Source organism: Enhydra lutris, unplaced genomic scaffold (genome assembly GCF_002288905.1).
Source record: "Enhydra lutris kenyoni isolate GAN:26980312 unplaced genomic scaffold, ASM228890v2 scaffoldscaffold4, whole genome shotgun sequence".
Taxonomy (NCBI): Eukaryota; Metazoa; Chordata; class Mammalia; order Carnivora; family Mustelidae; genus Enhydra; species Enhydra lutris.
The window spans coordinates 9,883,632-9,906,714 of record NW_019154088.1 but is presented as its reverse complement, the minus strand read 5'-3'; the positions used below and the strand labels follow the sequence as shown (position 1 = coordinate 9,906,714).

At 37.9% G+C, this 23,083-nt stretch overlaps 1 protein-coding gene across 3 annotated transcripts in view; it reads left to right on the top strand.

The window, feature by feature from the left end:
• Positions 1–23,083, top strand: part of LOC111158924 (INO80 complex subunit) — a 133,035-nt gene that overhangs the window by 47,905 nt on the left and 62,047 nt on the right. For all 3 annotated transcript variants that reach the window (XM_022521266.1, XM_022521275.1, XM_022521257.1), the window contains exons 10-24: positions 313–508; positions 1,572–1,639; positions 3,214–3,423; positions 3,908–3,988; positions 4,806–4,901; positions 12,250–12,309; positions 12,734–12,876; positions 14,016–14,100; positions 15,095–15,212; positions 16,181–16,266; positions 18,925–19,092; positions 19,310–19,443; positions 21,227–21,294; positions 21,974–22,067; positions 22,844–23,015. In XM_022521266.1, the coding sequence (XP_022376974.1) occupies positions 313–508; positions 1,572–1,639; positions 3,214–3,423; positions 3,908–3,988; positions 4,806–4,901; positions 12,250–12,309; positions 12,734–12,876; positions 14,016–14,100; positions 15,095–15,212; positions 16,181–16,266; positions 18,925–19,092; positions 19,310–19,443; positions 21,227–21,294; positions 21,974–22,067; positions 22,844–23,015 (1,779 nt within the window). The remainder of the gene's footprint in view (positions 1–312; positions 509–1,571; positions 1,640–3,213; positions 3,424–3,907; positions 3,989–4,805; positions 4,902–12,249; positions 12,310–12,733; positions 12,877–14,015; positions 14,101–15,094; positions 15,213–16,180; positions 16,267–18,924; positions 19,093–19,309; positions 19,444–21,226; positions 21,295–21,973; positions 22,068–22,843; positions 23,016–23,083) is intronic.

Genomic DNA, 23,083 nt, shown 5'->3' with positions numbered 1-23,083 from the left:
TGCCACTCTAGGAAAGTAATACAGTAAAGAAATAAGCATTTTAGACAGAAGCCTAATGAAGAAAAGACTTCATATTGTAAATGAGAGCAAAGCCCATGTTATTGTTAGATATAACTAAAGGTTGTTCTTTGCTTTTAGTATCATTGATTTGATTTTAATAAAATTGTGCACTAGCAGTTAAATACCTTTCTAAAGAATTTGTAAAAGAATTATATGTAAACTATATATAGATTTGGTGAATTCTGTTGATCACCTTTGTATATGATTGATGATTTTAGTCTATTTAGTGAAAATAACTTTTTTCTCCTTTAGGCCAAGAGGCAACAGCGAAAACTGAACTTCCTAATCACCCAGACAGAGTTGTATGCCCATTTCATGAGTCGCAAACGAGACATGGGTCATGATGGAATTCAGGAAGAAATCCTAAGGAAACTGGAAGACAGTTCTACCCAAAGACAAATTGACATTGGTGGAGGGGTGGTAGTTAATATCACACAGGAGGATTATGGTGAGTCCTGAATTAGGAAGTAGAGGAAGTGGGTACCCTCCATTTTTTTATACCTAAGGTTATACACATGATTAGTTCTTGTACGTTTTATACTGATTGGTAGGTAATGATTAGTAAAGGAGAATTTATTGCATGGAGTAGGGAAAGTATGAATAAAACAAACATACAAAATAACTTTTATTAAAGAATTTGAAAAGGAAAGTGTATGTTTATATGATCTTATAAGTTTGGGAATATTTTATATGTTTTGATTTGTTAGTAGAATTGGAGGGTATTTTACCAGAAGAATTCAGTGAACATGTCTCAGCAGAGCAAATTATCTGTCACATAATAAGATTCTTGGTGATACAAGTCCAGCATAAGAAAAAGACTGTGCAGTTGTGGTATTTTTAAGATTTTATTTATTGAGAGAGAGAACGAGAGAAAGCACAAGTGGGGAGGAGAGGGAAAAGCAGGCTTCCTATGAATAGGGAACCCAATGTGGGCCTCAATCCCAGGACCCTGAGATCATGACCTGAGCCAAAGACAGATGCTTAACCGCCTGAGCCACCCAGTCGCCCCTCAGTTGTGGTCTTTTGGTGACCACAAGAAGGGGAGGGATGGATTGGGGTGAAATTTGAGGGGAATTTCATAGAGAATAGTGATCAAGATGACATTGAGCTCAGAATAAAAAGAATAAGTGTGCTTGCAAGGACCTTGAGGTTCATACATGTCTGGATTTCTTCTTTGGGAATAGTTTCACCCAGCAAAAATCTGTCACAATTTTGAGTCCCTGTTGTTTTGCTTTTCTTTGTTTTGTGCAAAAAACTCAGGATTGGGAGATGAGCTCAGTCTCCTGTTGGTTTCTGTGAGCTGGCTTTGGCAACTGGAGACCATGGCAGCCCTCTGCCTTCATAATCACTCCTAAGTCCTTACCTCTTTCATGTAATTTGAACCTTTCTACTCTCTCACTCTTAGGGATGAGTAAATTGGGGGAGTTAGGGATTAAAAATGTTGGTATGAGTTGCATCTTTGAAGGAGATCAGTTAATGACGTGTGATAATCTCTAAGTTTTCCTTTTCAGATAGTAACCATTTCAAAGCCCAGGCCCTGAAGAATGCTGAAAATGCTTATCATATTCATCAAGCTCGGGTAAGTCTTAAAAATGAAAAGAAACTGTAAGGGGCTCTGGAAATAACCTACAACCTTTCACTTGGGTGGTCTTCCTTTAGACTTATTCATAGTTTCAGTTAAAAGCATTGGCAGTTGTGTTGTATATATGTGAGTGTGTTGTTGGGTGGAGGCTGTGTCTCTATTTAGAGCAGTAGGAATAATTGAGGAAGGGTGGAGAATGAGCATTCACTTGTCTAAGCTTTAGGAGTGTGTTGATTGAAGCTTGGACAGTTTACCTATTTTTTTTTGTCATCTTGAGTAATCATGGCTAATGTAGTGTGAAGCACATCATGGTTATTTAGTGGTATAAATGATATTGGTGCTTATTAAGAGAGCTATATCATTGATCTAAGAATACTGCTAAGTTAGGACTTTCTTTCACCTTAGTAATAAGTGGCTAATTCTTGAAGTAGTGATATTTCATGAAATCAGAAGGAAACTGCAGTTAGATTAAATTAAAGTAAGTAAAGAAAGTAAAGAATATACTGCATAGGATCCCCGTGTAACAGCTTCCAAGTCAGGATAAACTTGACTTTCTTTGCACCAAACCCAGCTAAACAAATTTTAACACATGCCTTGATGGAGCAAGTAGTCCTGTAATATGGTTTATAGTCATGTAATATGTCTGCTCATCCAAAGCATATTCTTTTTTTTTTTTTTTTTAAGATTTTATTTATTTATTTGACAGAGAGAGATCACAAGTAGACAGAGAGGCAGGCAGAGAGAGAGAGGGAAGCAGGCTCCCCGCTGAGCAGAGAGCCTGATGCAGGACTCGATCCCAGGACCCTGAGATCATGACCTGAGCCAAAGGCAGCGGCCCAATCCACTGAGCCACCCAGACGCCCCCAAAGCATATTCTTAATATAATTGTTTAATTAATTTATATTAGTAAATTAGTAAAAACATTAGTAATATTTAATATATTTTGGGGTTTTCTTTGTTTTGTTGTTGTTTTGAGAGAGAGAGAGAGAGAGAGAACATGGCCAGGGGAGGGGAAGAGGGAGGAGCCGACTCCCGGCTCAGCAGGGAGCCCAGGGTAGGGCTCTATCCCAGGACCCCAAGATCATGACCTGAGCTAAAGGCAGCCGCTTCACTTTTTATAGAATTATTTAAGAATTAAAAAAGGGAAAAAAAAAAAAAAAGAATTAAAAAAGGGGGCACCTGGGTGGCTCAGTTGGTAAAGCCACTGCCTTCAGCTGAGGTCATGATCCTGGAGTCCCGGGATCGAATCCCGAGTCGGGCTCCCAGCTCCACAGGGAGTCTGCTTCTCCCTCTGACCTTCTCCCCTCTCATGCGCGCCTTCGCGCGCGCACGCACTCTCTCTCTCTCTCTCTCTCTCAAATAAATAAATAAATAAATAACTATTAAAAGAATTTTAAAAAAGAATTAATAACCTAGGTGCCCCTCTCATATTGTGCTTTATACATAATATATTAAATAATATCAGAAATTTTGTTCCAGTTATCAAAAAGTAGATATATTATCATTATGAACTTTATTTGAATTTCATTTTTTCCCTCATATGTTTCTTCAAATGTGTTCTTACTTTCCAGACAAGGTCATTTGATGAAGATGCGAAAGAAAGTCGAGCAGCTGCCCTTCGGGCAGCAAACAAGTCTGGTACTGGGTTTGGGGAGAGTTACAGCCTGGCAAACCCATCTATCCGGGCTGGGGAAGATATTCCACAGCCTACAATTTTTAATGGCAAATTAAAAGGCTATCAGCTGAAAGGCATGAATTGGTTGGCAAATCTCTATGAACAGGTGAATTTTAGAACTATGACATACCCACTCTCTTTCGTCACATGTTTTCCTAAAGTCATTGGTTTTGTGTATTGTGAGATGAGCACAAGACAAAGTTTTAAATTTCATCCCTTTGAAAAGTTTTATCCTCTGACAAGAGTCAGAAAGATGTCTTTAAGTGTTTAACCTGAAATTTTATTGGGAGGATATTTGTATTATGTTTGTCTTAGGTCTTGGTAAACCTGATTGTTTTTTTGGCCTGGATTAAATTAGCTGAATAACTGGCTTTGGCATCTTCACCTCAGATACCATGATTCTTAGTTGTAGCTATGAAGTTGGCAAAAGGAATCATTACAGCTGTGGGTAGTAGTGCTGAAATGGTATTTCTAGTCACTTTTGTCTAAGTTAAGTCTGATAATTTGATTAGTTCTCTGGGATAGTAGGTTGAATTCTGTGTGATGGAATATGAGAGATTATTGACTGTGGTTTTTTTTTCCCCCCCCAGGGCATTAATGGCATTCTTGCAGATGAAATGGGCCTTGGTAAAACAGTGCAGAGTATTGCCCTCCTGGCCCATCTAGCTGAGGTGGGTAGATGCAATCTCTCTTCCCCACTCTAGATTTTGGGGTGAGAATCAGCCATTATCAAGCACTGTGCTACACTTTGTAGCATATGAGGACAGTAGGACCTAACTCCTTGCCTTCAAAGTCATTACAGGGTGACACAGTGTGATGAAGCATTTTGGTTTTCAAGACTAAAATAGTTACTGAGAATGTATGGTTTGACATATTGCCCCCCGTCCCCTGCCTGGAGCCATTCATATAGTGACAAAGACAATTGTAGTTATTTGGACCAGAAGACCCAGGTTCACATTTGAACTCTGTATTGACTATAAACAATGTAAACTTGGGCACTTTATCTGGTCTGTTTTGCTCTGACTTCGCTTAATTCTCTGAAGTTTAGTTTCTACTTCTGCAGAGTTGGGATAATACCTACTTTATAGGAATTCTCTGAGAATTAAATGAGAAAATGTATGTAGAAGCATTTTGAAAAAAGCAAAGTTCCAGTAATAGTAAAATTGGTAGGAGTGTCTCGTATAAGGGAAGCAATACAAACAAGTCAGGGTATGATAAGTGCATTGTGAATGATAGAAATTAGGACCTATAAGTGGTGGGGGTGGGAGTAATTGCTTGGTATTTTTTCTCAGAGTTTTTCTGAGCCAGTTCCTTGCCTGTGTTATTATTAACATAGGATATTATTGCTGAGAATGCAGATGTGGGAGCTAGGCACCATTTCTATTGTTACAGTGTATCATTCTTAAACTGCTCTTATCACTGATTATAATTTTGAACTAAATATCTCCAGTTTTCCTGCAGTTAGCTGACTCAATTTTTGTCTTTCAGAGAGAGAACATCTGGGGACCTTTCTTGATAATTTCACCTGCTTCTACACTTAACAATTGGCACCAGGAGTTTACTAGATTTGTTCCTAAATTTAAGGTAAAAATCGATCCAACAAAAATTTCTATTGCTCTTTAAAATAAACTTTCTGACTTTTTTTTTTTTTTTTGGCTGCCTTATTTAATTACTCTAAGAGTTTTTAATTTGTTGCATTTTTTCTAAAATACTTTAGATACATTCTCTTTAAAACTTTCTGATGAGGGCACCTGGGTGGCTCAGTGGGTTAAGCCGCTGCCTTCAGCTCAGGTCATGATCCCAGGGTCCTGGGATCGAGTCCCACATTGGGCTCTCTGCTCAGCAGGGAGCCTGCTTCCCTTCCTCTCTCTCTGCCTGCCTCTCTGCCTACTTGTGATCTCTGTCTGTCAAATAAATAAATAAAATCTTTAAAAAAAAAAACTTTCTGATGAGTGGGGCGGGTCAGTTTGTTAGGTGTCCAGCTCTTGATTTCGGCTCAGGTCATAATCTTAGGATCCTGGGCTTCATGCTAAGCGACAAGTGTGCTTGAGATTCTCCCTCTCCCTTTACCCCTCCCCTCCACACACTCACACTCTCTCTGTCTCTCTTGTGCATGTGCGTGCTCTCTCTCTAAAATAAATAATACCTTAAAAAAAAAAAGTTACTGGGGTGCCTGGCTGGCTTAGTTGGCTAAGTATCTGCCTTCACCTCAGGTCATGATCCTGGGGTCCTGGGATTGAGCCCCGCGTCAGGCTCCCCACTTAATGGGGAGCCTTTTCCGTCTCCCTCTGCTGCTCCCCCTGTTTGTGTTCTCTCTCTCTCAAATAAATACATAAAATCTTAAAAAAAAAAAAACTTTACTGGGGCACCTGGGTGGCTTAGTGGGTTAAGCCTTTGCCTTTGGCTCAGGTCACGATCTCAGGATCCTGGGATCGAGCCCTGCATCGGGCTCTCTGCTTAACAGGGGGGCTGCCCCCCCCCCCCCCCCCCCCGTCTCTCTGCCTACTTGCGATCTCTGTCTGTCAAATAAATAAATAAAATCTTAAAAAAAAACAAAACAAAACACGTTGGGGTGCTTGGGTGGCTCAGTGGGCTAAAGCCTCTGCCTTCAGCTCAGGTCATGATTCCAGGGTTCTGGGATTGAGCCCCACATTGGGCTGTCTGCTCAGCGGGGAGCCTGCTTCCTCCTCTCTCTCTGTCTGCCTCTCTGCCTGCTTGTGATCTCTTGTCTGTCAAATAAATAAATAAAATCTTAAAAAAAAAAAAGTTACTGACAGTAACAATAAGCATATTACATCCTTTTTTTTCATAAGTGAGAAAGCCAAAGTCCAGTTTGAATGATTTGCTGCATTAGCCCCATGGATTGATACTCTTGGTCAAACTGCCATAGTAGAAAATATCCACCTTATTGGTTTAACAGATATTTTGGCAAATCATATCATCAGGGCACATATCCTGTAAATTACGGCATTGCCTTCCCCCCCATATATTCATAAATAATTCGTTTTCTTGATACTCTAAAGTCAGATCTTTAGTCCTAGTCGAGATTTTAATGTCTAAGGTAGATAATAAAGTTGATTTTAACTAATTCAGAGGAAAAGAAGTGAGATTGAGGTCAGAAGGGAAGTATGTTGCACTAAGTTGGGTAAGATGTGGAAAAGATTTATTAAACAGGGTTTAATTGTGGAAAGTTATTGAGATATAAGAAAGAATGGGTATGATTTATTATGTTGCTTGCAAGTAAAAATGGTAAAATCAGTTACATATGAGTTCTGTCCCTAAAGTGATGATGAAGCTGTGCGGTGAGGAAGATTTTATGGAGATTCTTTATCAAGAGTTACTATTAGGGTCTCCCTGATTTGGGGTCTCCTTAATATATGGGTTCCATGGAGTTTAAAGGGCACAGGATAGGGTGGAGGTGGGGAGTCAGATGTTTTCTCGCTTATGTTTTTTAAGGAATAGGGACACATCTGAGATATTCCACTTTGGGATACCTTTGTGGCTATGGCCCCATCTTTGTGGCTGAATTGTAGATTTAAAAACTGTTTACAAGGCACATTAGGTATATAGCTTTTAACTGTGCTGACTTATTTTTAAATTTTTAAGATGAGATTCTAAGGCAATTTGTTGAGTATTTTCTCTAGAGTTTGCCATTTGTTATATGGAGCTGCCATATTTTTCTGCATTTATTCATTTCATTCATTCATTCATTCATTGTTTTCTTTTCCAGCATATGTTAAACAATCAGGAAGTTGAAAAATTAAGTCTTAAAAATTTCCCACAAACAAGTTGTGTTTTCAGTATTAACTGCACTGACCATTAGATGGCAGTGCATTACTGCTTGAGTCGTTGATACCTCTCCTTTGATTTTGTGCCTGTGCCTGGAACTGAGTGCTCATTTGCATGTTGAGCTTCCTTTGGATATTCTAGGGGTCAGTAAAATATGGCCATGGGATAGGATGTGGTCCTATTCCAGTTGCCACTTTCATTTGTCCTAGTTGTTTTGTTTTGTTTTTTATTGTGATAAAATACACATACAGAGGGATGGCACCTGGACGGCTCAGTCAGTAGAGCATCCAACTAGTTTTCAGGGTCATGAGTTTGAGTCCCACTTTGGGTGCAGAGATTACTTGAAAACAAAAAACTAAAAGAAACAAAACAACCCACAGACATACATGGAATGTTTAAAGTTTACTAGTATTAACAACATTTACAGTGTGGTGCAGTGATCAATACTTTCTGGTTGTAGAATTTTTTCATCATCCTAAACAGAAACCTCTTCCCCATTAAGCAGTCACTCCCCATTCCCCTTTCCCTCTAGCCCCTGGCTACCACAAGCCTGCTTCTCTGGATTTGCGTATTCTGAGTATTTCATCTAACTGGAATTGTATAATAGGTTGCCTTTTATATCTGGCTTCTTTCCATATAGTATAATATTTTCATGTTGCAGCATGTGTATCAACATGTTATTTCTTTTTATGACAATATTTTCATTATCTAGACATTCTATATTTTGTTTATCCATTTATCTCTCTGGGGTATTTGGGTTGTTTCCACCTTTTGGCTCTTGTTAATAGTACTGTTACGAACATTCATGTACAAGTTATCATTTGAACACCTGTCCTGTGTCCTGTTTTCATGTTTCATGTATACTTTACAGTGGAATTGCTAAGTCATTCTGTATTTGACTTATTGAGGAATCTGCCACCTGTTTTTTTGTCTAGCTTGCAAGCTAAAAATAGTTTTCGTGTTTTTAAACTGTTGATTTAAAAAGAATAATATTTCATAACAAATGGTATATGAAATTTAAATACCTATATGTTGAAACACAACCATGCTCTCCTGTTTGTTATTTGTGCTTGCGTTCTTGCTACAACAGCAGAGTTGAGTAGTTGTGACAGAGATCATACTGCCTGCAAAGCTGAAAATGGTTATCATTTGCCTGTTTACTGAAAAGGTTTGATGACCTCTGCTCTATTGATTCATTGTTTCTATTGCCATTACTCCTTTAGATTGTCAGAAATGTGTTTGCTTCTCTGCAGAGCATGGTTAAATGTAAACTCTGCTCAGATTTATATAGTTAGTTTAGTTTGCATTCAAAAGATATTTAGGTCTGTGATGATAACATCTGAAAGTTCATTTTATTTGGCAGATATCTGAGTAGCATTTGTTTTATGATTCTAGTATGACCAATGTCTCTGACTTCCTCTTTTTCCCTAAGAGTAATATATTTGGTTTTTATTTTTTCTATAGTTAATGTTCCGTTTTCATTCCTGAAATTGGCTATTTTGTGTGTTTTCTATTTTATTCATTTCTGTTCTTTTATTATTATTGTCTACTTTCTTGTGCACTTTTTCTTTCTCTAACATCTCAGGATGGAGATTAGATTATTGATTTTCAGCTTTTTCTAGTAAGTGTTTTTAAGGGTATTAATTGCTTTCTATGCATGACTATAGCCATCCAAAAGTTTGATGGGCCACACTTGCATTATTTGACAGACAGATCACAAGTAGGCAGAGAGGCAGGCAGAGAGAGGAGGAAGCAGGCTCCCCGCTGAGCAGAGAGCCGGACACGGGGCTTGATCCCAGGACCCTGGGATCATGACCTGAGCTGAAGGCAGAGGTTTTAACCCACTGAGCCACCCAGGCACCCTGCATTATTCTTTAATTCAAAATAATTTCTGGCTTCTATTTCAAGTTCCTGTTTGATTCATGGCTTATTTAAGAGTGATTCTTGGGGTGCCTGGGTGGCTCAGTTGGTTAAACATCTGCCGTTGGCTCAGATCATGGTCCTGGGATCCTGGGACCGAGCCCCACATCAGTCTCCCTGCTCAGCTCCCTGCTTTTCCCTCTGCCTGCCGCTCCCCTTGCTAGTGTGCATGCACACTCTGTCAAGTAAATAAATAAAATCTTCACACACACAAGAAAGTGGTTCTTGAGGCACTTGTCTGGCTCAGTGAGTAGACTGTATGACTCTTGATCTCAAGGCTGTGAGTTCAAGCCCCATATTGGGTGTAGGGCCTATTTAAAATAAGTAAGTAAGTAAATGTGGTTCTTAATTTTGAAACAAAGGAAGATTTTCTAGGTATCTTGTTACTAAGTTATGGCTTAAATCTGCTGTGATGGGAAAATAGGCTTTTTATGGTTTTAATCCTTTGAAATTTTTTGAACTTTTCTTTTATGGTCCACCATATATATGGTCAGTGTTTCTAAATGTCTTGTATCTGCAGAGAGTAGGTATTATGCAGTTGTTGAGGGTAGCGTTGTGTATGTGTTGGTTAGGTCAGGTGTATTTCAGCTCTTCTGTATCTTTACTGGTATTTTTGTCTGCCTATCGAAATACTAACTGAAAGAAGTATTTTAAAATTTACTGCAGGAATGTCTGGATGGCTCAGTCTGTTACACATCTGACTTCAGCTGGGTTCATGATCTCAGTTTGCTGGTCCCTCTCCCTGCTGATGTACTCTTTGTCTCTCTTTCAAATAAGTAAAAAAATTTTTTTAATTACTGCAATTAAGGACTGACCCATTTCTGTTTTCTTCTGTCCATTTGCTTCACATTTTCAGGCTGTGAGTTGTATACAAATTTACAATTATTTTTATCTTCCTGATAAATCAAACCTTTTATTATTATGAAATTCTTCTTGTTAAGACTTTTTGCCTCATGCCTGTTATCTCTGGCATTAAATAGATGAGCTTTCTTTGGTTTTTATGTGGTATCTTTTTCTTTCTTTTATGTTTAACCATTCTGTTTACAGTTAAGGTTTTTTCTTGCCTTTTGTTTATATTTATGCTGACTTTTAATGTAGTTGTTGATACATGGAATTTAAATCTGCCTTGCTGTTTGCTTTCTACTTCTTTCCTTCTACTTCTGTAACTTTTCTTTTCTCCTTTCTGGTGTCCTTTGGATTGGTTAGATTTTACTACTCTTTCATTCCTTCTTAGCTTGCTACTTATACATTCATTTTATTCTTTAGTAGATACCCAGGAGAATATCCAAGAGTCAAGGAAACATGTATCCTTGACTTTTTAAAAAGTAACATAAATTAATACTGTTACTGCTTTCCAGACAGTACAAGGGCTTTAGTATACTTTTTTTTTTTTTTTCTTAGAGTGTGAGAGAGCCTTGAGTGGGATGGGGTGGAGGGAGAGACAGAGAGAATCCTAAGCAGGCTCCACAACTCTGAGATCATGACTTGTGCTGAAATCAGAGTTGGACTCTTAACCAACTGAGCTACCCACGTGCCTGGGGCTTTTGTATGTATTTTAACTACATTCCTCTTCTGTAGACTCACATGCTGTTGTTGTTGTTTTAGAGATTTGATTTATTTGAGAGAGAGACATGCTGTTGTTTTTGTATGTATTTTCCTTTTAAACCCCACAAAGCATTTTATTATTATCTATACATTTTAAATTTATTTAAATTTATTCATATTACCTATTCACTATTTTCATTGATCTTCATTTCTTCCTGTGTATTTATACTTCACTGTGACTGAGATTTTTCAGAGCAACAAAAAACATCAAGCTATAGACTTAAGAAGCACCTTGAAAGAAAACCACACCTAGAGAGGTCACAGAAAAAGTTTCAAATTTTGCTTTCTTTTGTTTCACCATGCTTTAGCCTAAATATTTCCCTCTGACCTATCATCTGTTTTGTTAATTTTCTCTATGCTGCATCTAATCTGTCATTACACCCATGATTGAATTCTCAGTTTTAGTTTTTGTATTTTTCAGATCTAAAAAAACTCCCTTTGGTACTCTGTAGTTTCTAGAACACCACTGAATTTCCCAAGCTTATCTTTTAATTCCAGGAACCAATTAGCATCTTTTTAAAAAGTCTGTTTCTGATATTTTCATCGCCTGGGTCTCCTCTGGGTTTATTTCCTGTATCTGTTTTTCGTGTTTTCAGTTATGGGGTCTAGTTTTTCCATATGTCTGGGGACTTTTTTGTTGGTTTTGTTTGTGTTTTTATTGTATACCAGACATTATATAGGAAAAATTCTAGAGATAATTTTGGGGGTCTGTTTTCTTCTTCTTCCAGAGAGGATTTATATGTGTTCTGGGTTGGTGGTATTTGTTTTGTTGTTTTGGTTTTGGCCTCTAGTAATTTGGTGGGGCCGGTTGGGGGTGAGGGCACTAATAATCCAAAGTCCCCACCTTAATCTTGTCAGGAATTGAGATGATTCAAAGCTGGGATTCAGTACTTGTTAAGGCACATCTATGTGTAATTGACCTTTACTGCCCATGGGTATGTATCCTGTGATTCCCGTCTTAAGGCCAGGAAGGTGGGTGGATCTGATAATCTTTTCTCCTTGAATTCTAGTTTTTGTTCCTAGGCCCTGCATCTCTTTTAAAAAAACACCTCTTAGGGACGCCTGGGTGGCTCAGTTGGTTAAGCAGCTGCCTTCGGCTTTGGTCATGATCCCAGTGTCCTGGGATCGAGTCCCACATCGGGCTCCTTGCTCGTCAGGGAACCTGCTTCTCCCTCTGCCTCTGCCTGCCATTCTGTCTGCCTGTGCTCGCTCTCTCCCTCTCTCTCTCTGACAAATAAATAAATAAAATCTTTAAAAAAAATAAAATAAAATAAAAATAAAAAATAAAAAAACACCTCTTAAATTTCTTAGTTTCTCAACTAGAACTTTTGGAAAAGATCAACATCATTAGGAAAGATACGTACCAGGTGTCAGACTTTACTTTCTAGGTGAACTTTCCTTTCTGGATCTTGATTCTGTAATTCTCTTCTGCAACAGTAGTTTTCCGATGCCCTCTCACGAATGTTTTGTATGTGTGTTTTAATTCAGTCCTCAAGAAGAGTACTAGTGGCACTATATTCATTCTTTAGGTTCTTTTAAAATCATTCTGAATAACATTTATGGTGATACTTTTAAGATTATAAGTAGGAAATAATCTGCATAATGGTCCTTTTTCCAGGTGCTACCATATTGGGGAAATCCTCATGATAGAAAAGTTATCAGGAGATTCTGGAGTCAGGTAACTTTCAGCTTACTGCATATACACATGTGCCCATGTACATACACGTACATATGTAATCATTTCTCCATTTCATTTGAGTAACTTCTTGTGCATAAAATCTTATATATGTTTCTAGATACTAGGCAAGTGCACTTTTTTCTTCTATAACACTTTTCCCATTATAGACAATCACCTGGACTTAAGTCCAGAATTGAGTAAGAACTCTTAAATAAGTTGTAGAGCAGTGTTTAACATGATCTGTAATTAAGGTGAGTACTTTAAAAAGTTACAGTTTAATTCAATGCACATCTACCACACAGAAGCAGCACATCTTTAGTAGGACTTTGTTAAACAACTTAGCCTTAGAAAATAAAATCCATTCCTCATTATCTTGTGAGTTAATTAGGTATCTATTTTCATTCTTCCCTTCTTATATTTACAGAAGACGCTCTACACTCAGGACGCCCCCTTCCACGTGGTCATCACCAGCTACCAGCTGGTGGTGCAGGATGTGAAGTATTTCCAGCGTGTCAAGTGGCAGTACATGGTATTGGACGAGGCCCAGGCGCTCAAGAGTAGCTCCAGGTAACATGATTAGTAGAAACCAAACTAGACTGAGAAGGTATAGATGTACAGAGAGAGGATACAGACTTACAATATACTTAATGATAGAAAAAGAGGGGAGTAAGGGTCCGTGAGGGATCAGAACATGGCATGATACAGTTTTTGCATAGGCCACGTCTCTGACCAGAAGGCAAGAATTCCCTTTTGCATTTTACACGGAATACAAATATTAATGTTCAGAATACAAGGGTTCTTCTTAACTTCTATTTCTCTACTCAATATTTATTGCATCTTAATAGATTTTGTTCTTCCAGGAACATTTTTGTGGGAGAAGACAGACATTTTGTCTGTCTGTTGATTCAGGGATTATTTTGAACAGGAGGTCTTAGTAGGAAGTAGAATATTAGATTATATAGATTGTAGGTTCTGTCTGTTCTGTGCAGGTTGTGCTAGTCCCTGATTGGTTAGGGACTTTTCATTGGAAGTTACATGTTTAAAATACTCTATTACCTTCAAAGTAACAAACTGAAATAGTAAGTCATTTCCTGACTTTAAAGTGTTGCTCAGTGATATTAAATGTCGCATTTGGTGCATTTTTATTAACTCTTGGTGAGCCTATGTGACATTCTTAGAGATCCATTTTAACTGACAAGTTGGTACTTTCTGTCCTCCCAACAGACATTACTTCATATTATACTCTTTTGAAGGAGGACATATTTATTACTGGGAGCAACATACTCATTTTGCATTTTCTTCTCACACCCTTTCCCTTTCTCTGTTGATGTCTCTATATTCACACTGGAAGCACAGAGATTAATAATTGTAAAGCTTTCTACTGCTGATAAATACCTTATAATTAAAAGTCTAGTGTCAACAAAACTGACTAAAGATAGTAGAGCACTTTGTTAAGCCAGAAAAGATCGTACTCTGCCCATTTGAGGGCTATTTTTTCTAAACCCTAATACCATATTTTCAGTATACAGGGGTCATTTTCTGTCCTTGGCTTTGTTGAGTAATATTTTTCAATGTGTACACGGTGGAGTACTTGATTCTGAGTGTTTGGAATTTTTTTGGAAAGCGTTTTTAGAAATACAGGGTCTTAGTAGGGTGAAGAAAGATTTACTGCTAACTTGGAATTTGTAATTCATTTTACTGAACAGTGTTCGTTGGAAGATTCTCTTGCAGTTCCAGTGTCGGAATCGGCTTTTGCTAACTGGGACCCCAATTCAGAACACCATGGCAGAGGTAGGCATTAGTAAAGCCTTCAGTTTTATGTCTGCATTAAATAGAATGGTTCTAGCACAGAATAGAATTCTTTCCCATGCCCACCTGGAACGTTACTTCTCTGTACAAATTATAATCCACACATAAAAGGAAGAATTTGACCATAGATTGACCTAAGTGGGTTTTTTGGGCATCATTCCTATTTTCTTATTCTCTGGCATAAGCAAATAATTAATGTATTCCTTTGTATTTATGGAATAACTGGTGGCCACATTAGGAATGCTACCCATCTAATGCAGAGATGTTTTTATAACAAAACGAAAAGGTAATGAATGTTCTTTGGCACTGAGAGGAGCTAAATTCCTTATTTAGAAAGATAATTGATCATCTAGAACAAGGGTCAGAAAAGTTTCTGTAAAGAGCCAGATAGTAATTTTTTTTCCCAGATAGTAACAATTTAGACTTTACAGGCCGTATAGTTGCCATGGCAGCTGCTCAGCCTTGCCAGTGTAATGTGAAAGCAGCCATAGACAGTACATGAAGGAATAGATGGAGCTATGTCCCACTAAAACTTTCTTTATAAAAGTAGTTGGTACAAAAGCAGCCTTTGTTCCAGACGCCATAATTTATTAACCTCCGATTAAGAGTCATTATTAATTAGCAAGTTATGCTACTTCAGATTGTATTCTGTTGTGAAATGGATTTTTTCAGTATATAAGATCTTTAAAACTATCACATTGCAAAATATGAGCAAGACTTGTACTTTTAGACTTTTAGTTGGAAATCGACTGAAAAATAATCTCATTTTGCTATAGCATCTTAGAAAATAAGAGTCGGTTGATGAGGCACGGGCTTACACACTCATTCTTTTTCGCCCATTTGCCAAAACTTATACCTGTTCCTAGACATACACACATACACACCCGCAACTTTCACTCTCTCCAGACCCTCACCATATCCTCACACACTGTCATTTTGTTATCCTACAGTTATTTCACATATCTTCTATTTCCAGCTCTGGGCTCTGCTACATTTCATTATGCCAACATTATTTGATTCACATGAGGAATTTAATGAATGGTTTTCCAAGGACATTGAGAGCCACGCTGAAAACAAATCCGCCATTGATGAGAGTGAGTGCTTTTATGAACTCTATTTCTTTCTACCTATCGGTGTAGGCAACACATAATTGAATATTTCCTTCTATATAAAGAATTTTTCTCCCAGTGTTCATAGAAGGATTGGAGCTGTCGGGGGGAAGGGGTTCTCTTATAAAGTAATTATTTGCTTTGTTTGTTTAAAAGAGCCGAAAGGATTAATACAGGTGATACTGCTGTTTACTATTTAACCAAGGCAGAATGGGCAGAGTTCAAAAAGTACCACATTTTGGCTTATAGAATCCTCATTTTCCATGTAGATTCTGAAAAACTCATATCAGGATTTTATTCCTAATTCATTCATTCCTAATGGAATGAGTTAAGAATTTTATCCTTATCCTCTGATGAAAACAGAAATATTAGAGGGATCATTTTTGTTATTTTCTTTCTATATTAGGATTTGGTTCCACTGTGAATATTTTAAACCTTATTTACCAATACTTTTGACCTTGTTGAATAATCTCTTTTAAGAGTGTTATTAGGTGTTTATTACATTGATACAAACTTACATCTACCAACTGTTAGAAAATTCTTAATTTCTTATACTACAGTTTGTTAATTTGGTGACATACTTAGAAAAAATGATTTTGGAGGAACACTGGGAGGCCCAGATAGCGTCCATTTACCTATATGAGAACTCTGTTATTGATAAAATGATCCTAAAACACTCTTGTAAATTCTAATAAAAATTAAGTGGTCCTTGTTGGTCTGAGTAAGTGACAGAAAAATGCTTTTGCCCCGTAGACTAGGTGGGTGCTGTGAAAATTCAGACTCCTTGGTTTCCTACTAGAGGAAAAGATTAAGTTTTAGTCTTCTTTCAGAGGTTCATCAAGCCAAAAGGTATAAGAACAATTTAGTGAGAGATGATAATGATATTTATTTTGTTTGTGTTAAGTCAATATAATGTATTATTTGTCGGTGGGGGGGGGCTCCTGGCGTTTCAGATCAACTCTCTCGATTACATATGATCTTGAAGCCATTTATGCTGAGGAGAATCAAGAAAGATGTAGAAAATGAATTGTCTGACAAGGTAAGGAAATAGTAATTCATTAGTTTAAGCCTTCATGGGCACCACCTTGGGATTCCAGGACAAAAAAAAAAATTCCCTGGTAAAGGTTTAGTTGAAGGGTGATTAGTTTGAGAGAAAACCATTAAACTTGAGTGGATCAAAGAAGACTTAAAATGATTCAAACAGCCAAGGCAGGTACTGTTTTTTCTTCTTTTTGTTTTATACTTTTCATTAATTTGAGGCATTACAAAAGTAGGGAAAAAAGTATAATGAACCCTCTTGTAAACCACCATACAGCTTCAGTAGTGATTGAGTCATTTCCATCCCATCCCTCTAAATTATTCTGAAGGAAGTCTCAGATGTCTTTTATTTCATTTACAAGTATTTTCATCTGTATCTCTAAAATATTTAGTCCTTTTTTAAAGGATTTAGTCTTTTTTAAAAATACGTAACCAGGGGTGCCTGGGTGGCTCAGTGGGTTAAAGCCTCTGCCTTCGGCTCAGGTCATGATCTCAGGGTCCTGGGATCAAGCCCCGAATCTCACTCTCTGCTCAGCAGGGAACCTGCTTCCCTTCCTCTCTCTCTGCTTGCCTCTCTGCCTGCTTATGATCTCTGTCTGTCAAATGAATAAATAAAATCTTTTAAAAAAATAAAAATAAAAAAAATAAAATCTTAAATTAAAACAATTTTATTTGGTTTATAGATATCTTTTTTTGAATCCTTACCAGACTTCTGGTTTTTTTTTCTTATTCCTGTGACTCCTCCCCATATTCTCCTTTCTTCTGCTTTCTCTGCCAGTTCCAAGTCCTTCAGAGTTTTTCCCCCATCTTCCATAGATTCTACCTGTTTTTCACAATTCTCCTTCTACCTAAAAGGCATCTTCCAAGGTTCTTGATAATATCAGGTGGTTCTCCTCTGTCACTGCCAAAAGGTTAGATTATTTTGAAATTAGTAACTCTCTTTGAAAGATTGTGGTGGAGATAGATACCTTTAAAGTGAGGCGTACCTTTGTACCTTTGTTTTATTTATTTTTAAGAAATCGTGATTACTATTTTGTGAAACTGGCTGATTTTAACTAAACAACAGTATTGCACAGATACACCTGATAGAAGGAAAATACTTTATAAAACAACGAATCCTTTAATATCAGAAAGGGCTTAAAAAATGATAGCAGTGTCAAAATTTCTGTTATTTGGTGATGAGTAGGGAGGTTATCAGAGGATGTAGTATGGTTCTTAATCACTGTGCATAGTATTTTCCTTACGATTTCTTAAACATCAGTATTGTTTCCAGTCTATTTTTTTTTTAAAGATTTTATTTATTTATTTGGCAGACAGAGATCACAAGTAGGCAGAGAGACAGGCAGAGAGAGAGAGGAGGAAGCAGGCTCCCTGCCGAGCAGAGAGCCCAATGCAGGGCTCGATCCCAGGACCCTGCGATCATGACCTGAGTCGAAGGCAGAGGCTTTCACCCACTGAGCCACCCAGGAGCCCCATCCAATCTATTTTTAAATAATATATTTCTTTATTAAACTCTTTTTGCCTGCTAGCCACTGGTATATAAAGATGTAGTGTCCAGGTTCCGTTCTGATTTCGAAGGGAGTTGAATATATAACTAATATTGTATCATAAGAGATATAGTGATTGTCTGTGTGAAGTATAATGGGAACACAGATAAGGGAATAATTCTGTTAGGGAAGGTTAGAGAAGGTATCAAAGCAGAGATGACATGTGAGCTAGGGCTGGAATAATGAATTGGCATTTACTAGAAAACTGTGGTAAGGAAACAGGTGTTAGGCAACAAGAGCAATGAACAAAAAGGTAGAGCAGCATCTATGCAACATGTTTATTAGCAAACATTACTCAGAGCATTGTTGCTAGGGTATATAGGAGGTCCTGGTGATGAGACTGGGACAGTAGGGTTGATTAGAATATGGAAACCCTTCTCTGCCTACCGGAGAATTTTTAATGTGTTACTGTAGGCAGTGATGTACATTGAAGGTTCTTCAGCAGTTGGAATCACCTTATAAGATTTGTTATGGAATGTTTCTTAGAACCAGTAAAGACTATAGGCAGGAAGACCTCCCCCTCCCCTGTGTACACACACACAAGATAGCAGTCTAGATTAGGTATGGTGAGATTCTGGGAGTGGTCAGAAAGGATGATTATTAGAGGTGTTAAATTCCAGGTGGATTTGAGGGACTTGGGAAATGATAAAACATGGGCATGAGAAAGAAAAAAATCAGAGCCGGTTGAAATTTCTTTTTGGGTAACTGAATGAATGGTAATGCTATTAATCAGTTGAGTAAATTATGGAAAAGATTTTTTTTCCCCCACTGACTTTGAGTGGTACGATTATAGTGGATAGTTGAAAATATGGGGCTGGGAATGTTAGGGAAAATATTTTTGAAAGTCACTGCAATGGATAGCAGTTGGTGCTATTGAAAATGGAAGAGATTTCATAGAGACAGCATGTAGAGTAAGTGACAGAGAAGAGCGTCAAGAAAAGAATATTTTTCTGGATAATTAGCCACATCCCAGGTTTATAGAGATACTGAGTTTCTAAAGATCTGTCTGTTGTCTGTTCAATTATAATCTGGCTTGCATGTGTTTCTTAAGCTGATACTGAATCCTCTTAGAAACTTGTTTTCAAAGTATAAATGTCCTTACTGATTTTTAGATTGAGATTCTGATGTATTGCCAACTGACCAGCCGACAAAAGCTTCTATATCAGGCACTGAAGAACAAAATTTCCATTGAGGATTTATTACAGTCTTCTATGGGCTCTACCCAGCAAGCACAGACCACCACCAGCAGCCTCATGAATCTGGTCATGCAGTTTAGGAAGGTAAGATTTTAGTCAGCTGCCTTGGAGTTGCCTCATTAACCCATTTCAAGAAAAAGGCTCTAACCTTGGTCAGATAAACAAAGGCTGTTAAAAAAAAGATGAAATGAGAAAGTATATGTTCACAAAAGTAAACATTCAGGGTTTGGGATTCCCGTGATTTTTCTGAGAATGATGTCTGCACGTGACAGTGGTGTCTTTTTATTTTCCTTCCTCTTAGGTTTGTAATCACCCAGAGTTATTTGAACGACAAGAAACTTGGTCTCCATTTCATATTTCCCTAAAGCCATACCAGATTTCAAAGTTTATCTACCGTCATGGACAGATCAGGGTCTTCAACCATTCACGAGACAGGTGAGCACATACTAATAACCTGTTTACTCTAAGGGTGTTTTTGTAATTTGGGGTTTTGTGGCTTAATGCTTTTGGGGTTTTAGTGGAGAGTGTTTGAGTTCCCCAATAATGAGGTATTTAAGCATAGGGTGGACACCTATTTATTGAGGGATGTTGTGATAGAAATCTGTATGGTATCAAGGGTTTAATTGGCTCTTAATAGCTCTAGCCACTTCTGGTTGCTTTTCTGATTGAGGAATGTGCTCATAAGTGCAAATATGTACTTGTATCAAGAGAGATCACCATATGTCTCTACTCCAGTACTGAAATTGTTTTGCAATAGCTTATTTTATACTTGGAATAGCGCTTGTGGGAGAGCTGATTGGATTTCAGATTAATCAAATTTACCTCCTCCCGGAATCAGCAGTGACAGATTTGGTTAAAGGTGAAATGGTTGTAATGTAATATGCTAGAGATCAATTCCATTCAGAAAATGTGTGTAGGTCCATTATACACCTGGGAGTGACTATATCCCTGGCTTTTGAATTTTTTAACAAGCTCCCAAAGAATACTTGTGCGCATCAAGATTTGAGAATCATGGATTTAGAAAGTTCTTCTGTAGAGAAACAATATAAGCAGCATTACCAAAATAATCAACAACATTTAGCCTAATGAAACTGAAGTTGAAGGGCATCTGGATGGCTCAGTTGGTTAAGCATCTGCCTTCGCCTCAGGTCATGATCCTGTGCTTCTGGGATCGAGCCCTGCATCAGGCTCTCTGCTCCTGGGGGACCCTGCTTCCCGGCCCACCGCCTGCCTCTCTGCCTGCTTGTGATCTCTTGTCTGTCCAATAAATGAATGAATGAATGAATGAATGAATAAATAAGAGAGAGAGAAAGAAAGAAAAAGGGATAGAGAGAGAGAGAGAAAGAAAGAGAGAGGGGGAAAGAAAGAGAAAGAAAAAGAGAGAAAGAAAAAGAATGAATGAATGAATGAATGAATTCTTGGTCTTGGGGGCGCCCAGGTCACTCAGTTAGTTAAGCATCTGCCATTGGCTCAGGTTCTGATTCCTGGGATCAAGCCCCACATCCGGCTCCCTGCTTAGCGGGAAACTTGCTTCTCCCTCTCCCACTCCTCCTGCTTCTGTTCCCTCTCTTGCTGTCTCTCTCTCTGTCAAATAAATAAAATCTTTGAGGGAGGAGAATTATTTGTATGTGGGGCACCTGGGTGGTTCAGTCGATTAAGTGATCTCAGGTCATGATCCTCACGGTCATGGGACTGAACCTTGCTTCGGGCTCTACACTCAGCTAGGAGTCTGCTGGAGATTCTCTCCCTCCCCCCTCCCCCTACCCCTGTTCCCACCCTTTCTCTAAAGTAAATAAAGGTGCCTCGTTAGTGCAGTAGGTAGCGCATCAGTCTCATAAAGTAAATAAATAAATTTTTTTTTTAAAAGATTCTTTGTCTGTGATAGCTCCAGACTATTACTCAACTAGATGGGCAGAGGGAAACAGACCACAGCTGTTGTGCTGTTTGTTTCATATGGTACATGGTAACGTACAGCTTTGAATTGTGATTCTCTGAAATGAAATGAGACCACTTTGAACTTGTATTACTTTCTTACATCTATATTAATTACTTAGTGCTGTCTAACATTTATGCCATGATTTCTGCCTGGTAATATGGCAACAGATCTCTTAAAAGTATTTAAAATCTAAAAGATTCTATTTAGTTTTGGACCCCTAATCTAGTTAACTTCCCAATATTTATATTTGGATTTATTTTATTTTATTTACTGATTTTACAGGTGGTTAAGGGTTCTTCTTTCTCCATTTGCACCAGATTATATCCAGCAGTCTCTCTTTCACAGAAAAGGTAGGTGTTTTGATTTTGGGGAAGGAAAGTATGCCAGGGATTTATCAGAATGCTCTTCATTTTGCTGAATGATTTTCAACTCGCAATGATTTTGCCTGCATGCTGGCTCTTTATTTATAAAGTCTTGATAATCTTTAAGTAAATTAGTTGTCTTCGTCTGTAGGTGCTATGATTTGTGGCCATAACGGGAAGCAATAAAAAATTATTACATTGACCTTCCATTTTATTTTATACCTGCCTCTTAAGAGTGTCTTATACCCTTGAAACTTGACAGAGACAATGCAGGACCTTCATTAATGTGACTTAGTTCCTTCTCCTTAGTCTAAGGGAAAGAAGCAGCTCACCTTTGAGCATTGTCCATGGTATTAAGGCAAAGTTTCAGAATCTTTTAACTCTACACTTTTCTTTTTCCTGTCATGATAAAAAGAGAAATGCAATTAGCCAAGGATCCAAAAAGCCTAAAGGTAGTTAATGAGCCAGCTCCACTCTGGCCCATGTATGCCATATCTCATAGGGTTGTAGTACAAAAATGTGACACCCTGACTTCCACCATAATTGCTGGGTCAAAACCTTTAGATATCTTTTCACTCTTAAATGAAAAGACAGCAGTTCAGTAGCTTTAGTTGACTGTTATCTCTTCAGTTGCTATTGGGTTTAACTTTGTCCTTTGATATTCCAGGTGTTAATGAAGAAAGCTGTTTCTCCTTCCTTCGCTTTATTGATGTATCTCCAGCAGAAATGGCAAACCTCATGCTTCAGGGACTTTTGGCCAGGTGAGAAGTTTCCTTAATTTGATGAGAGAGCAGTTGGGAATAAACAGTTTAAGCTGTGAAATTAAATACTTAATATTGTATCATTTTAGCAAGCCTCTTATTTTTTTCTTGTTAAGAGTAAAAATTTTTATAAGGGGATCATAATTTTCTTTCGATCATTTAATAATTGCATGATGCTTCATTATGTACCTGAAATAAAAATTATTTCAACTCAACCCCCAAATGCTGCCAGAAGGTCTTTAAGTCTTCTTAATTTCTAGTTAGTCTTCTATGTTATAGTTGCTTCTGCAGGGCAGATAATGGCCAGTGAGTCCTTTACTTGATAGCGATTGCAGCATAACCTGCCTTAAGTATTCTGGGAAACTTAGTTCTGTTTTTTTTTTTTTTTTTCCCTCGGAATAATGATTTTCACTTATGTTATTATTTTGTATTTATGTAATAATAAATAGTGACCTTGTTAGAAAAGGCTATCTCCCTAATACGAGGATATGTTTATAATAGAATTTTTGTGATAAAGTTAAATATTCTTTAATATTGAGTGCAGCTTTACAGAGGATTTTAGTTTTCAGAGTAACAAACCAAGTCATGCCAAAGATGGAATTTTTAGAAGAAAAGTGTGAAATGGCATCATCTGAAAGTAGAGAGGAACTGTTTCTAAAATGCTCAAGATGTACAAAAGAGACACATGAATGAAAGACAAGGTTCCTTGCTGCTCTGAACTACCCTCAAACCTCCATGGAGCACTGAATAAGCATGTCTGCTGTGGTCTGTTTCAGATGGTTAGCTCTTTTCCTGTCTCTGAAAGCCTCCTACAGGCTCCATCAGCTGCGCTCCTGGGGAGAGCCAGAAGGGGAAAGCCAGCAGAGATATCTGAGAAACAAGGATTTCCTTCTTGGGGTTAATTTTCCACTCTCCTTTCCCAACCTTTGCAGCTGCCCTTTGTTAAAGGTAAGCACTTACTTCACCATCAGCTCTCTGTGGTAGTTCTCACTTCCCTTCTCTTTGCATCAGTAAAA